Here is a 16,272-nt window from a genome sequence, read left to right on the forward strand (position 1 = left end):
TGTACATATTGTTATATACGTAAACGATTTGTTAATTTTTAATTTTTAAAAGCACAGACGATTTTTAACTAAAATTGAAAAATAATAGGTGTTATATCATAATTCATGTAGATAAATTATGATTAAAATAAAATTTTGTTTTATACGGAATCAATATAAGGTAAATTAAACTATTATTTTTATTATTATATGTTTTTTACACGTGTATCAACTCGAAAAAGTGTATAGGTATTTTTGATTACACACTTGAATAAACCTATCATAATTATTTTTAATTGCTAACTAATAACACAGTGATTAATTTTACATGTAATAATACATATTACATATAGTTTTGACTTATAAGTTTAAATAATGAAGTAGGGAAAATTTCTAAGATTAAAAAATTTAATACAAGGTTCCTCGTAAATTTTAATTAATATATTAAAAAAAAATATGTAGGTATTGAATATTTGTTGCGAACGTCAAAAGTTCAAATTTTGATAAAATAGCTGATATTTAAATGAATCATAATGACTTTGGTAATTTCATTGTATTTCAATTCAATATTTTCAGTGAAAATTATTCAACTTATTATTAGTGAAATGAATTAATTTAATATATTTATCTATACTATCATAAGATATAGTAATACAGATCGTGTTCTTTCAAAATTGTTTTTCGTAGGCAATGATTAATCATTAAATTTTAAATTCGAATTTAATACTTCCTATTCCAATTATTTTGAAAAATACTGGGGATTTCGACTTTTTACTCCCCAAATAAAGAAACGAAATTTTCACAAAATAAAAAAGTGAACTTTGGTTGTAAATTAAAATATTTTTAATTTTTTCGATATTAGAACAATAAAAATAATTATTCAAGTTTAAAAAACACATATGTGTGTAATTAATAGCATATTAATAAGCACCAGAGTAATTTTAATTTGTTTAAGATTAAATTTAATATTTAAATATTTGAAAGATAATTATATTAGTTTGTTGGTAAAGGTAATATTTAGTTGGTTTTCGAATATAATTTGTTATAGCTTAAAGTGTTAATTAATAAATTAACACATACTATTATATTAAATATTTAAGTACGATTCTACAGGGTTTATGTATGCTAAATATAATATATATATATAAATCATAAAGAAATTATCGATACTTAATTTATGATGAATTAAATGTTTAATGAAATGTGGTCTACTTATATATACCTATATATGAATAAAAAGGCAATAATATTTTATGTTTTAATAACGCAAATGCTTTTAAACGCTAATTTTGCTGTCGACGTTGGAATATTTTTTGTTTTATATTATACAACATTTAACATCACGTAAAGAGATAACTCAAATACAGCAATCGACTTTAATTGTTTTCATGAAAATGACAACACCTGAACTTCGACGTTAGGAGGTATGACAACTATGGATTGAACTTTTGAATATCGATTTATATGTTGACATTACTAATAGCTAGACACTCAACTAGGTATCATTTTCTGAAAATATTTATTGTTTTATGTATAAAATAATCACCGGTGGACAATCTTTTAAACACAAAGTCTTGTGTTAAAATAGCTTGCCTATTAATTCCATTTAATCCATATCAACTATTTACTTATACATTTTTACTGTATTCTTTATATATATAATTTTCATGTTATATTACAACAAATTGTCCGTATAAGTAATATATACTTTTTTAAGTTGAGTTTACACAACATTTTGATTTCACTTAGGTACTACTCGTATATTGTAGGCGATCTGCCGAGAAACCGGGTAAGCGACGGGACAACTATTTACATTGGATGATAACTGCTAGACTTTCAAACATAGCAATCGACTTGTTCATATTTTTACAGAATTAAACCTCACCAACCCAATGAAACGATTTTTACTCGACCAACTCGAAGGCGCCAGAGGGTTAACCTTCCAAACACCCGCAATCAAATTTCCGTCAGCCCCTAGTATAATGAATAAAATATATTGAATTTATATAAATCAAAATTAAATTCACGTGTGAGTTAAATATAGCCACGTACGTGTATATGGCGTGCAAAAATTTTGTAATGACTTGAATACTTCACATATGTTTTCAAAAAAAGTATAAGTTCACAATTGATTTTTTAAAGTCATCCCACTCTCTCAATGCGCTGCTTAAGAATACAAATATAATTAGTATAAATACAAAAATGAAAAATTAATACATAAAATAATATATTACGTTTTTAAAAAAAAAACATAATTTATGATAAAAACTTCAATTAAACAGATGAAATTATTACCTGTCATACTTGTCTTTATTTATTTTGATCGTATTGTTTATTCTGAGACTCGTTCCGCCATCAGCCGAGGTACTAACTACCCACGGCATGCTCAATGTGTTGCGCTTCGCCAATGATTTATATAGTTTACGTAGGTATACAAATGTGTGGCAATTGTATTAATTTGTATTAATTTCTGTGTTGTTTGTCAATTATAAATTAAATAGAACTATATATTATAATGCATTATGATAAATGAGCATGCCCATACTCCGGAGTTAGTGTTCGCGACTGTGAACTATTATACTATAAGGCATATTAGGTATTATTTAGGTCAGCGGTTCTCAACCTGTGGTACGCGTACCGCTAGTGGTACATGACAAGCTCATAGGTGATTTAAACCGCTGATTTAGGTAATTTATCGTTAAAAATAGTTTAAACGGATACCATATAAAACAAATTCGTTTAATTATCTATAGATTGAATTAAATTATTTTTAATACATCAACAATTCAAATCAAACATGAATTTAAAATTTATCAGTGCAATGGCAATATTCATCGTTGTGTATTTGCCTGTATGTATCAACGTGTTATATTATAATTTATGCTTATTTTATTTTATTTAATAAACGCCATTTAGTTTCTGACAGATTAAATATAAGTTACATAACAATAAGTAAATAAATATAAATAGGTAGTAGTTAAATTATAAAAATTAAAAATTTAATAATTATAATTTAATAATCTGATAGTAAAATATACAGTAGGTAGTTATAATTTTGTATATGATGTATACAATGATGTGGTTTAGCTTACAAGCTAAAATAATGATGTAGGAAAAATTTCTAAGATTCAAAATATTTAATAAAAAATCCCACATAAATTTTAATAAATATATATATATATATATATATATATAAAAATAATAATAATATATTGAGTATTGTTACGAACGTCAGAAGTTTAAATTTTGATAAAATAGCTGATATGTATAAACAAATTATAACGATTGTGGTAATTTTATTGTATTTCAATACAATATTTTCAGTGAAAATTATTCAATTTACCTATATTATCAATATTATCATAAGATATATTTAGTAGTACAGGTTCTGATAAACCGTGCTCTTCTCGAATGGAATTTCGTAGTTAGTGATTAATCATTAAATTTTTAATTTTAATTTAACACGTTTATAACTTTCTAACGAGGTACACAGAACATCTACATTGTACAGCAGAGTGGTTATCTACACTTAGCTTTGTAATGTTGTTTGTTTTTCCCAATTATTTCGAAAAGTGCTGGAGATTTTGACTTTTTTCCCCTAAATAATCAACAAAAGCTTTTCTATTCAGAAAAATAAATACTCACAAACTTGTGCATGATCAAACTAATAATTATTTTATACCTATTTAGAGTTTAGGACAAGTTCAAGTAAACCCCCAAAATGGAGCTGATGTTGAATGCGACCGCAAAGGATTTCCACCATGTCACCCACCTACATAAATCAACATTTGATCTTATATAATTTCTCTGTTCTCATAACTTCTAACAATATATCTATTAAATATTCAAATACAGTGTTATGCACACTTGGATATACTAATATATTTATTTCATTATTATATATAATATGTAATACTGCACATAACTATTACAAATACTTTCGAAAATTAAAATATTAAATTGTTCTTAATGTATAAAAAAAAATTGTCCCTATGTATTCTTATAATTTTTTAATCACTATAAGAATAACTTATGAGAAACTTTGTATTAAATTTTCAAGTATTTTGACTAGGCCAAAAAAATTTTATCGACACTTCAAAAAAAAAAATTTTCAGAAAAATTTAAAATTTCAGTTTTCTATAAATAACTCAAAAAAAGTCAAACATTTTTTGAAAATTTCAAGTATTTACAGTGATAAGTTTTTGAATTACAATCATATAAAAAAATCTTTTTGGTCAAAAACTGGTTTTGCGTAAAAATTCCCGTTTTTCCATCACTTTTTTTTTTTTTTTCTCGATTTTTTTGATACCTAGCTGTTAGAAAATGTTTACTTTTGACCTCTATGACGCACCAAAGATATTCACTTTGCCATGTGAAACCACGGTTATTTCGACTAGTTATGCTGTACACAGATATAAAAACAAAAAACACACATCATTGTAGAATCAATACATTCATCACTCCGTTCAGAATCTAAAACCTTTTAAGCAAATCTGATTTAAAAATAACATACAAAGTGCAATATTTAATGAAATAAAGTACCTACTAATTGAGAATTGGAAAATAGTATTTAAAAATAATAATCATAACCTACTTAACGACACATCAATTATTAATACACACGTATATTGTGTAGGTGTATTAGTAGGCCATTAACGATTGATAATTAACATTAATAGTCTTTTTATAGTCAGGAAGTTTTATATTAGTTAAGTTTCATAGGTTTCATAATATTATTATTCAATTTGATATATGAGATAACATATTTTGTACAATTGGCAGTATTTCAAAACCTTAACAATTTATATTAATCTTAAAAAAGCTAAAATAGTAGAATACCTATTACTATACCTACTATAATTTAAATAAAACTTAAGTATGAAAAATTTTATTTTAAAAATCATTGTTTTTTTGTTTTATTAGTTACTTAAATATATAACTTAACATCAATCTCTTATCATACAAAATAACAAGTCATATACCTAACTATGTATTTATTATTTTTGTACCAAAAATTTAAATTTAAATTTATGTAGATCCATAAATGTACAAAACCTAAACCAGGATCATCCTATTGTTAGCAACATATACATAATTTATATATTATTGTATATAAGTACTAATATATACCTACTGATTTTTCGTCTATAATCAATTACAGTGGTCGCCGCTTATTGGACTCACGGTTAATTGACTCATTCGCCTATTAGACTCAAAACGGCTGGTCCCGATTCGCACATATACTAACACACAACAAAAAATTCGTCTATTCGACTCACACACCGGTTAATAGGGTCATTTGGAAATTAGATAAATAAATAAAATATACATTGAACAAACGTGTAATAAATAAGTCGTTACTTTTTATCGCGGAGATAAAATAAATTACTTTTTCACGATAAACCAAGCAGTCGTCAAGTGAAGTCACATGAAGTCCAAACTACCGAACTCGTTACCGAGGAAGATATATGTGGGGAAATACAGTCAAAACAGTTTAAAGAGAATGTGGTTGGTGATAGCGACGAAGAGGAACCTGATGAGAAACCACCATAAACTAAAGAAATGCTAGAAGCGCTTCAAATTTTACGTAGATGGATTCAGCAAAGAGGCGATTTTGACGTATTCGAGAAACATAAATCTTATGAAGATAGGATTATGAAGTTGGTAGAAGAAGCGAAAATCCAATCAACATTAGACGTATTTTTATCAAAAAATTAATTAATTTTATTAATTATGTATTTATGTATGTATGTTATTTATTTTATTTTTAATTACGTATAGCTAGATTTTTACATTTTTTATACCTTGAATTTCAATATATATTTTTAATTTTTAATTTTTTAAATTTAAGCATTTTTAAAATTGTTTTGAGTCATTCGCCTTATTGACTCATTCGGTTAATTGACTCAAATTGTCGGGTCCCAAAGCGATTCTAATAAGCGGCGACTACTGTATAATAATTGGCTAAAAATGAAATTAAAACTTACCAATTTCATCGAAATATTTTTTTTTAAAGTCTTCATAAAAAATATTTCAATTTAAGAAATATTAATAATTAAATACATTTTAAGAAAATGAAGTTTTCAAACAGAACTAAAATAATATACAATAATAATAAAAGTAATATAGAATACTTCCTTATTAAAGTATACATTATTTTAAATGTCCGTTTAAAAATGAAGAAATGTGACTTTTTAGATGAATGTTATTAATTACCTACACCAAGAAGTAGATCTTAAAACAAAAAATGCTTAAGTTAGGGTTGCTATGATTTAACAAATTTTTGAACAAGCTCAACTGTAAACTGTACCTAACTATGAGAGACTTATGAACAGTATATAAGTCTAGGGGTCGGCAACCTGTGGCTCGCGAGCTACATGTGGCTCTTTTGGTCTATAGTTGCGGTTCTCCAGCTACACACATAACAATTAGTATAATATTATATTATTATAAATTAATTTTATTATTATTATGTCTATTAAAATTTTAAAATAAAATTATATTAAAAAAATTATGAACATTTTTAATGGCTCTTTAAAATCTGGAAAATGTTATATATTGTAACTTTTGGTTATTCTGTCAAAAAAGGTTGCCGACCCTTGGACTATAGTCTAACAATAAACTAATTGATAACAATGATTGATATTTTAGATCTTATCAAAGTTGTTGTTTATACCAAAGTTTTGAACCTTGATTGTCAATATAAATCAATTACTCAAACAATTATGAACCTCCAATAATAAAATAAAAATAATAAATTGTACAATATTACTTGATACAACTTATAAGTATAATATATTATCTTGTCTAAGTTTAACTGAAATTTAAAACTATTTTATTTTTGTAGTGCTGTAGAAAATTAAATGGTCTTGTTACACATACTTTACAAATTTCTCATAACAATACTATATCAACTCACTGTTTTATCAAATAAAAATATTTTTGAAATTAAATAAATAAAAATCACCAACTAGTGTTTACTTCGAAAATATGTATAATAAGCAATGTGTACTTATTTTCAATTCTAAATGACTTAAATTTGAGTAAGCAAGGAGATTATTAAATACAATTATATTGTATTATTAGGTTTGTCGTTTACGGAATCATAAGTTATAGAATGCTCGTTATATTTGGTTTATCCGAGATGTCATATAAATGAAGTAAAAGAAAAGCAGCAACTATAATCATTGGACAAATATAATAATATAATGATGTTATGTCTAAACCACGAATTATATACTGGTCAATTTTACATAATCATAAAATTTATATACGTTGCACTGTCATAATAATAATAATAAGTAATAATAAAAAAGACGATGGTACATATCGTATACAATTGATGTATCAAGAGGTTGTTTATAAGGTTGATGGTTTGCACAATTACAATCAATTCCTTGGAGCACCGTGTTCGTCTAATAATAAAGCAAGCTATCCAAGCCTATCTTTTTAGATTGTAGATCATGAGACCAACCGTGGGCGTGACTGCGACTTAAACGTCAAACCTAGGAATTTTATAGAGATAAATAAATAAGTGAGGGACTAATAGTCCCTAATTGCTACTCTAATTATGCCTATAATAAGACCAACATGTACCGTCGAATAGTGTATCAATGGAAAATAATAGACACTATAATACATTATAATATATAAATATTTATAGATAAGAGAGGATGACCGTACCTGTGCCATAGTCGATGGCCCTTCAACCGCTAATCCTTGTTTCTTGGGCCATAGTTTTGAATCACTGGAGTTATTGAAGATAACTATCGCAGAGATAGTTTTCCCAGTCACAGTGAATGGCGTTCACAGGCTGTGAACTAATATTGTTGCTGTTTTTGAAACGACCGTGCAATAATTTCACGTCGGTAGTTATTGTGTAATCGGCATATTTTATTATTTATTTATTTATTATTTGTCTTAAGAGAACGTTTTACTCGCATATTATGTTGTCTCCGTCTTATACACGTACGGCATAGCAAATTTTCATTCCCCATTTTCAAAAGTATGCTGTTAGTTTTGATATTAGAGTGAATTTACCTATATTATATAATTTAAAGGTAAGGTTATTATCTAGAGCCCCACGTAGCCTTTTATAGATATTATTATTTTTAAGTAAGTTATGATCATTTTAAAATTTAGAGTTTCAAAAAAAATGTGACTTACTTAAAAAAAATAATATCAATGAATGGCTACCTTGTGGAGCCTTAGATAATAACCTTATCTTTAAATTATATAATAGGTCAAAACTAACAGCATAATTTTAAAACTGGTGAACGAAAGTTTGTTGTCATACGTGTGTAAGACGAAGACAACTTATTGAGCAAACTCGTGTGATGGTAGTAAGTGTCGCAATATTCATAAAATTCATACTGATATCTCTAAAATCATTTTCTACGTGTACAGATAATAATCCCATATTATTGTCACATAGCAATACACTGTATGTTATCCTACATCTAAATAAAACTGCCAAACTTTAACGAAAGATTAGTTTAATTTACCTATTGTCTTATTTAAAATTAATATGTATATTGTATATCTTATAAAAAAAAATAACGGTATCAAACTCGCACGGCGAGTGATAACTAAGGCTAGGGACTTCATGCTCAAAAAAAAACCTTAAAATATGCATGCATTAGCTTAGTTGGTTAGAGTAAAATTATCATATATGCTCTAAAAATATGCAAAAATGATAAAATATGCTCTTAAAAATATTTTATTTTTTTTTTATTTAATAAAAACGGAAAATTACGAATTTATTTATTATAAAATTAGGCATTTTTCTTTAGGCTTTTTAATTAAATTTTCACAAAAAAAAAAAATTGTAGTTATCTAGTCTAGAATATTACATTAACTATATTGATGCAAGACGAATTGTATACGATACGAATAACAGACGAATAGACAACAACTGACCGTATTCGGCGTATTTCTTATCGACCAATTTTATGTTTTCGATTACACACAAATAATCGGGAAAACACATGATAGATACTTTATTTAAATAAAGTTTAAAAATATATAATAATATAATAATTTATATTTTATCATTTAAATTTATTTTTATAATTTCTAGAAAATTCATAGTAAAATATTTTTTCCCATTGTTTTAAATTGTTTAAAGAGTTATAATGAAATATGCACTTATAGGGAAAAAAGAGGTGAATATCCAAAGTAAAAATGTAAATCAAAATGATTGCTTTTAACTTACAGTATTATGAAACAAATACATAACCATGTTTTGAACGATTATTGAAAAATGTATCTAATCTTAGTAGTGACCAATTTTTAAAAAGGTCTAAAACTTAAAATTCTTGTGAATTATATTTGAATGTTTTATATTTAGATCGAAATCAATACTTTTGATTTCATAGTTGAAACATACAATTTATGCAAACATCTTTATGTAGTAGCTATCATATTTTATACCGAATAATACATTTATTAAAAATAAGTAATTTTAGTATAAACATGCTATAGCCTATAAGTAATGGACCCTGCTAATCTTAAAATTCTTGTAAATAAATAAATAAAACAATAATTAATATTAGTTATTTTATATAAGTTGTACCAATATGTATGAGATTAAACATTAAAATTCCAAAAATGATTTGATTGACCTATAAACAAAAATGAATAAAAAATCTTCTGCGTACATGTTAGATTTTCACGCATAATATCTTATATTAATTATAATTTTTTTCAAAAAATTAATATTGTTTTCAATAATTACGTACTTTTCAATGTTATTTGTTAAAGTAATCACACTATTAATTATAGTATGATTTAAATCACCTTAAATGCAATACACAAATACGCATAATAATTGACAATACACTATTTTATTTTAAATCATAAAAGCTGATTCATTATAATTTAATTTTACTATAATTGTTCAAATGTTGTTATCAAAATTATTATATGGAACATAAAAATAAAAACAATTATTAATATTGTATTGATTCCGTAAAAATAATATCTAATTTACTGATAATATTGGATTTTAGATCAAACAATTTTGTATCACATAAACAAATAAATAAATGTATTATGTATTGTACATGGTTTTATTTTATTATTCAAAGGTTAACAATAATTTCTCGGTTCATCTTTACAAAAACAATCAGAATCGATTTCTACGGATAAATTATAAACTTTATAAGTACTGTGAACTATTCAAAATGGTTTGTACAGGTAAGCATTAATTTACACACATATTAATATTTTTAACACATCTAAAATATTACCATGATTATAACACTCAATAGAAACACAACAAATCGTATATATAATTATACAAATTTATTATAAAATATAATTTAAAAATTATTTCATTACTAAAATCTCATAATTTAAACGTGACGACCCTTGTACATAGTGAGAAAGCAGCAGAAACTATAAAATACTGTAGATGATTACTGAAACGATTTGCCATATATTTTCTGATCAAAACGCACCAGCTAGTACTTATATTCATGAATACAATATGTATAGAGGTCTCGTCATTTTAAACGTTTAAAAAAAGATTTTTAATAATTTTACAATAATATATTATAATACAATTAAAACGAAAAAAAGAACTATACATACGGGATACAAATCTAAACTGCTTTTTTTCTCGTCGCGAACACATTTAGGTTCTTCATATACAAGACGTACGTACATCATAAAATTTTAATATATTTTATGTTATATTAAAAAAAAAAACTTAACAAATAAGAAAGTTTTTTATTCATAATTCATATTATATATGCCCTTTTGGTAGACATAAACATTTTCGTACAAATAAAAAATAGTATTTTTTCATTAAAAAAAAACTTTTTATGCAAATTAGGCATTTGCATTTTGTAAACAGAATAATTTAAGAGTATTTGCTTGGATAATTTGAGACGACATTCATCAAAATCTTACAAATCATAACAAGCCATAACATAAATGTTAGCTAACATATGTTAATTCCTTTTCGTCGCAAACTTTAAATTTGTGTCTCAAAAAATACCCTGTACTCAACACAATAATATGGAATGTGTGAACTTCAGAGAAGTTTATGTAACACACACAATAAATGAAAATTAATAATAACATTTATATATATATTGATCCTATATTATACCATTGGTGATTAAATAATGACACAAACATTAGGCCGCTTAAGATTAATTGGTTACAATATTATATTATTATTCTTCATTCGGCCATAGATAATATAACCTATCTACCTAAATTCGTTACGTCGAATGTACTAGCATTGACACATATTATAATAGCTTAATTTTAAATTTTAAACTGTAACACGCAACTAACTCATATAGATATTCAATTGAATAATTTTGATTGGAGTAGGTACACTACGATAAAATATTTAATATACAATTAAACACAAGGTTTTACTTAACATTTATACAAAAGTATACCTTATACGCGAATTTAACGATACTTGGATTTCCTCTTCTGAATGAAATTTAAATTAACTTATTACATTATTATGCTGCTAGAAAAATCCACATTTTATCTATCTAATATTTTTGTATGCTTCACACATTCATGTATATAAGTATAAATTTTTTGGATAAAACTCGATTGTGTTTTGTAAATGATTTACCTTTTTTGAAGTACATATAATATATTTTGACGAATAAGAAAGTACCAACACCTAAAATATGGTTGTAGTTATCTATTAAATAACTAAATAACTAATAGCGTGGAATTTATAATAAATTAACTATTTTTTCCCAATAGGTCTTAATATTGTAGTTAAACATCGTTATTAAAATAAATATTGTAAAAAAAATATAAACGAAAAAATAAATAATAAGTGAAGTACACAAGTATATTGTTTTTTATATGTTTAACTAAGCACATACTTAAACACAACATATACTTACACGTGTCTTAGATGGATCTTCTTTAATATTAGTATAACATATGTTGGATAAGCACTATAGAATTGACAGTTGTTTATTTATTGTTTGTTGTTTTATAGGTTTGTTATAATTGAAATTTGTATTAAACCTATATATTTTGTAAGATTTGGAGATATTGCACCTCAAATAAAATTAATTTACCGCACGAAATCGTACTATATGAAAATAATAAAACGGTATACAATCGAATTCTACCCATATTTTTACTAACGCATTAGTTGTTATAACAAGTATACTTAAACGAGTATTTCGGTAAATCAAAAATTATTATACAGATTATACAACAATCATGGATCTCCCCAAACACAGTATTATAATATTATCACGAAAATATTAATTTGAAAAAAAAATTTAGATGGAGACGAGCATAATAGATATTCTATAATAATTAATATATAATATTATATATGGTAGTGTTCTATAAGACATAATAATATATTATAAGCATAACGCACATAAGATACACACTCTTATTCGTCTATATGACTACAGGTATTATATTTATGATGCACGGGCAATATTTGCTATTTGCATTTATACAAGATTTGCATGCAGATCCTGTTCAAGAACACAATTTCAAAGTATGTATATAGCCTTTATACAAAATTTAATCATTACAAAGTGTCTTTAATCATATTATTATTATCGTCTCGAGATGATTTATCGTGGAAGGTAGTACGAATCTTTTAAAAGGGCGAGGTGTCGGGGGAACCGCCAGATAATTAATTACGACGTTTCACACCCAGATTATGGTCTTTTTACTGTTTTAATAACCCAACAGTAGTAGGTAACGATAAAGACAAAATGACATTTAATCATAACGATACACAGATTATCGGTGGCAATGGTGGCGTTTTAGACACGTAAACGGAATAACAACACGCGCAGTATATCAATCGACAAAAGCCCGACGATAGTTGAAGTATATTCCGACAAAAACACTTAGTTAACTACTTAACTCGGTGTAAAAAAAAAATATATTAGCTTTTAAGGATCCGAAATAAAACAGAAACCAAGTAAATTGTCAAATCTGTTGAAATGTAATAATTCAAAATTTATAGTAAACTTGCGAGAAAAAAGTAGGCGTACCTATATTAATTTATACGGAATTGTTATCGTTATATTGTGATACATATACATTTTAATCAGTTTGATATTTGACTATTAAATTAATATTTTTAATTCCTAAGATTTATTTTGCAAACTAAATTTAGATTCATATATTTCTACAGATTAAACAATTATATTAACTTATTTTCAATTTATATCCTATTTTAAAATGTTTTCTCACTCGGAATGTTTTATACAGTATAATTTTTTTTTTTTTGGACATCAGCAGGTAGATCTTTATAGCCATTATAGACTCTTTAATCTAACCGACTACACCACCAATGCCAGCCAACGTGGAACGCGATGGCTATAATAATATCATATGAAGAATTCAATAATTTTGTATTTGTTTTTTAAACTATATTACATAACCGTTATTCAACCAATCATATTGAACGTTTCATTAAAAGTATACGGCTATGTAAATTTCCCAATCTATTTATTCCTCATAAGAACAATTTGGTCCGTTCGTTCTAGGCCTCTAGCAATTATGAAATATTATAAGAAGTCATATATTACTTGTAAGTTGCTCCGTGTGTATTATAATAGTCGCACCAGTCGTGATTTTTTTTTATTTATAACATCGCGCTACTCTTATCGAAGACCGAGGCTCTGGATGTCTGCAGGCATGCTTAATGGTAGGTAACCCTGATTTCATATGTTTATAATATGTATATAATATAATACATATATTTACTTAAAATATTGCAATATGTATACTTGAACACTTGTTGTATTTTATACGACACACAATAATATGCCTACGTAAAAGTATACATATGACAATATTCTCGAACAACACGTATTTTTAGCCTTAAACACTAGAACAATGTTTCTTTAGACGCGTCGTAAAGCGCGCGTAAAGACCCTGATAATGAGTTGGCGTTGACGATCGAGTCGGCTACGGGGTTCACGTCCGCCTGGACAACGATCACGTTCCGGCCGACTGCCGTCGGTTGCTGCGGCCTGCGGTTGAAATCGTGATACGATCTGACCGCGGACGCGGCGGCACCTCCAAGTGTTGTAGCCACTTCGCGATCACCGTCGGTCCGAGACGTACCGTTACCGCGGTTAGTGGTCGGCGGCGGTGAGTATCGCCTCCCACAAGATGCTGCAACCAAAATCGGACGGGTCAAATAAAAAACCCAAATAATAATAATAACAAGTTTGACTTGCTATCAAAGTTAAGTAAACACTGATAGTAATACGATATTGACTTGGTTTCAAAGAGTCAATCTACTTTTTCATTAAATACAAAACGCGGATCGTATTATAATTACTATCGTATTTTGCACCTAAATATAATGAGTTACACACCAATATTAATATAGCGCCGAATTTTATGTTAGTTCGTTTTTCCCCAGTCAAAGTTATATACAGCTATAGTCTTGGTGACAACATATAACGTTGTATTTTATGAAGAAATAACACACTCAACAGATATTACCTACTATATAGTGTTTGATTATTTTTGTAGAAAACAAACTTCGACTTGTCGTATGAAATCATCGAAACCTGCAGATACGTGGAAAACGTTTTTAACTCGATGGGTTACCTACTTTTAAGTCGACTGAATAAAACCGAATCGTCTCAACGGTTCAGTCGAACCGGTTGATTTCGTTAAAAAAACTATACACTTTAAACGGCCCCCACCTTTGGTCGGTTCTGCGCTGATCATCTGTGACGCTAACGAAGCTCCGTCGTCGCAGTCGTCTTCGTCGTGGGTCAGCGGCGGCGGTGGCGAAGACGCAGTCGCGCAACAACATTCGTCGACGAACACGGACGAGTTGACCGTGGTGGCGGTGGAAGCGGCGTCGTCGCTGCAACTGCTGCACGACGTCCGGATGCACGCGATGGGCGCCGCCGTGGACGACGACGACACCGTCTTCCGCGGCGGCTGCGGTGGTTTCCGGAACCGCTCGGACGCGGCCGGCAACAGCTGTTCGGTGTGCCTGGGCACGTCCGAGAAACTTTCCTGGCTGCCGCCGCTCGGTGACATGCACGGCGTAGGCTGGATCACCTGTAACGGGCACAATACGACGACACGAATATTAATAACCTTTATATTCTATACATGGAATTTTTTTCCACAATCCTCTCAGCCATTATCGGTCCACATACTATGTTATGGTTTTACAAGGGCTGTAATTTTAATGCGTTAAAAAAAAAAACCATAAGGAAACCTCACAAGTATCTCGAAAAAAAAGTATATAGCGGAAACGTATATAGCGTTGTATACGATGTCGACTGTTTCAGAATACAATTTAAACAAATTCTAAGGACATTATAACAAAAGTGCTATCAATAAAATTGTTACCACCTCTTTAACAAATTATTTGTAGATATGAAAACGATGGTTGGCGATTTATTTGCTAGTTGCTATTCGAATTTAATTAACATGACGTTACTGTAATACACGTTCGACATTATTTGACTACTATTATGTCTACATATTTTTAATCCTCTACAAATAATATAGACATGGCTTTTATTACTACTATACATTTTGTACTAGAGTGTACATACAGTTGTTATTATGTTACGGTCGACACAAAAGTTTACTATGAATAAAGGTTTTGAAAACTTCAAAAATGCCCAAAAAATATTGAAAAATTTAAATTTGGCCAATAACATATAAAATAAAAATATCATTAAAATAATCATCATCAGCTAAGGTCTAAAATATATTTTCTACTTATGAGGCTACGTTTCAAATCAAAATCCCAGCCTTAAAAAGTTATTATTATTATTGATTTATTCTATGGTGGATAATAATAGTTTTAAGCCCAGTGGCAGTGCCGTCTGACGTAGAGAGGAGCCATGGGTATAGTGTTTATGGGGGTAGAAGTTAATAGTGGCACTCCTACCAGAGTATCGATCTTCCTACTCGATATATATTATGCACAACATATTATTATAGGTAATAAAGTATATAAATATTTGTTGTTTATTATTTATTTTTTCGTATTATACTTCGTAGCCTCGTAGGTATATGCTTTTTTTATCATGTATGCCCTCATACGATCAAAATACAAAGTCCATATTGTATATAGGTACTATATATATAAGTTGTTTTAGTACCTATACCTACTACCAAATCGTAATTTTTTTTTTAAATAAAAAAAGGTTTATTGTTTGGTATTTCCAAAAGAAAGTCTCACTTATCGTGTATGTATTACTCTACATCTGCAAGAGAAATGCTAAACATGCCATTGAATAATTCAAGATATATAATATATTTATAGAATATTTGTAA

At 27.6% G+C, this 16,272-nt stretch overlaps 2 protein-coding genes across 4 annotated transcripts in view; both read right to left on the minus strand.

The window, feature by feature from the left end:
- LOC114132211 (kynurenine/alpha-aminoadipate aminotransferase, mitochondrial-like) overlaps positions 1-7,686 on the minus strand; it is a 28,267-nt gene extending 20,581 nt beyond the window's left edge. The window contains exon 1 of one of the 2 annotated variants that reach the window (XM_027997608.2): positions 7,663-7,686. In XM_027997608.2, the coding sequence (XP_027853409.2) occupies positions 7,663-7,671 (9 nt within the window). In that variant the 5' untranslated portion in view covers positions 7,672-7,686. Of the gene's footprint in view, positions 1-5,966; positions 6,002-7,662 lie in introns of those variants that run through there. The other variant, XM_050202768.1, reaches the window with a different exon arrangement.
- A 2,344-nt stretch (positions 7,687-10,030) lies between these two features.
- LOC114132206 (uncharacterized) overlaps positions 10,031-16,272 on the minus strand; it is a 29,859-nt gene continuing 23,617 nt past the window's right edge. For both annotated transcript variants that reach the window (XM_027997599.2, XM_050202770.1), the window contains exons 6-7: positions 14,670-15,036; positions 10,031-14,127 (exon numbers count right to left, since the gene is read on the minus strand). In XM_027997599.2, the coding sequence (XP_027853400.2) occupies positions 13,838-14,127; positions 14,670-15,036 (657 nt within the window). In that variant the 3' untranslated portion in view covers positions 10,031-13,837. The remainder of the gene's footprint in view (positions 14,128-14,669; positions 15,037-16,272) is intronic.

This window comes from Aphis gossypii, chromosome 3, assembly GCF_020184175.1.
Source record: "Aphis gossypii isolate Hap1 chromosome 3, ASM2018417v2, whole genome shotgun sequence".
Lineage (NCBI taxonomy): Eukaryota > Metazoa > Arthropoda > Insecta > Hemiptera > Aphididae > Aphis > Aphis gossypii.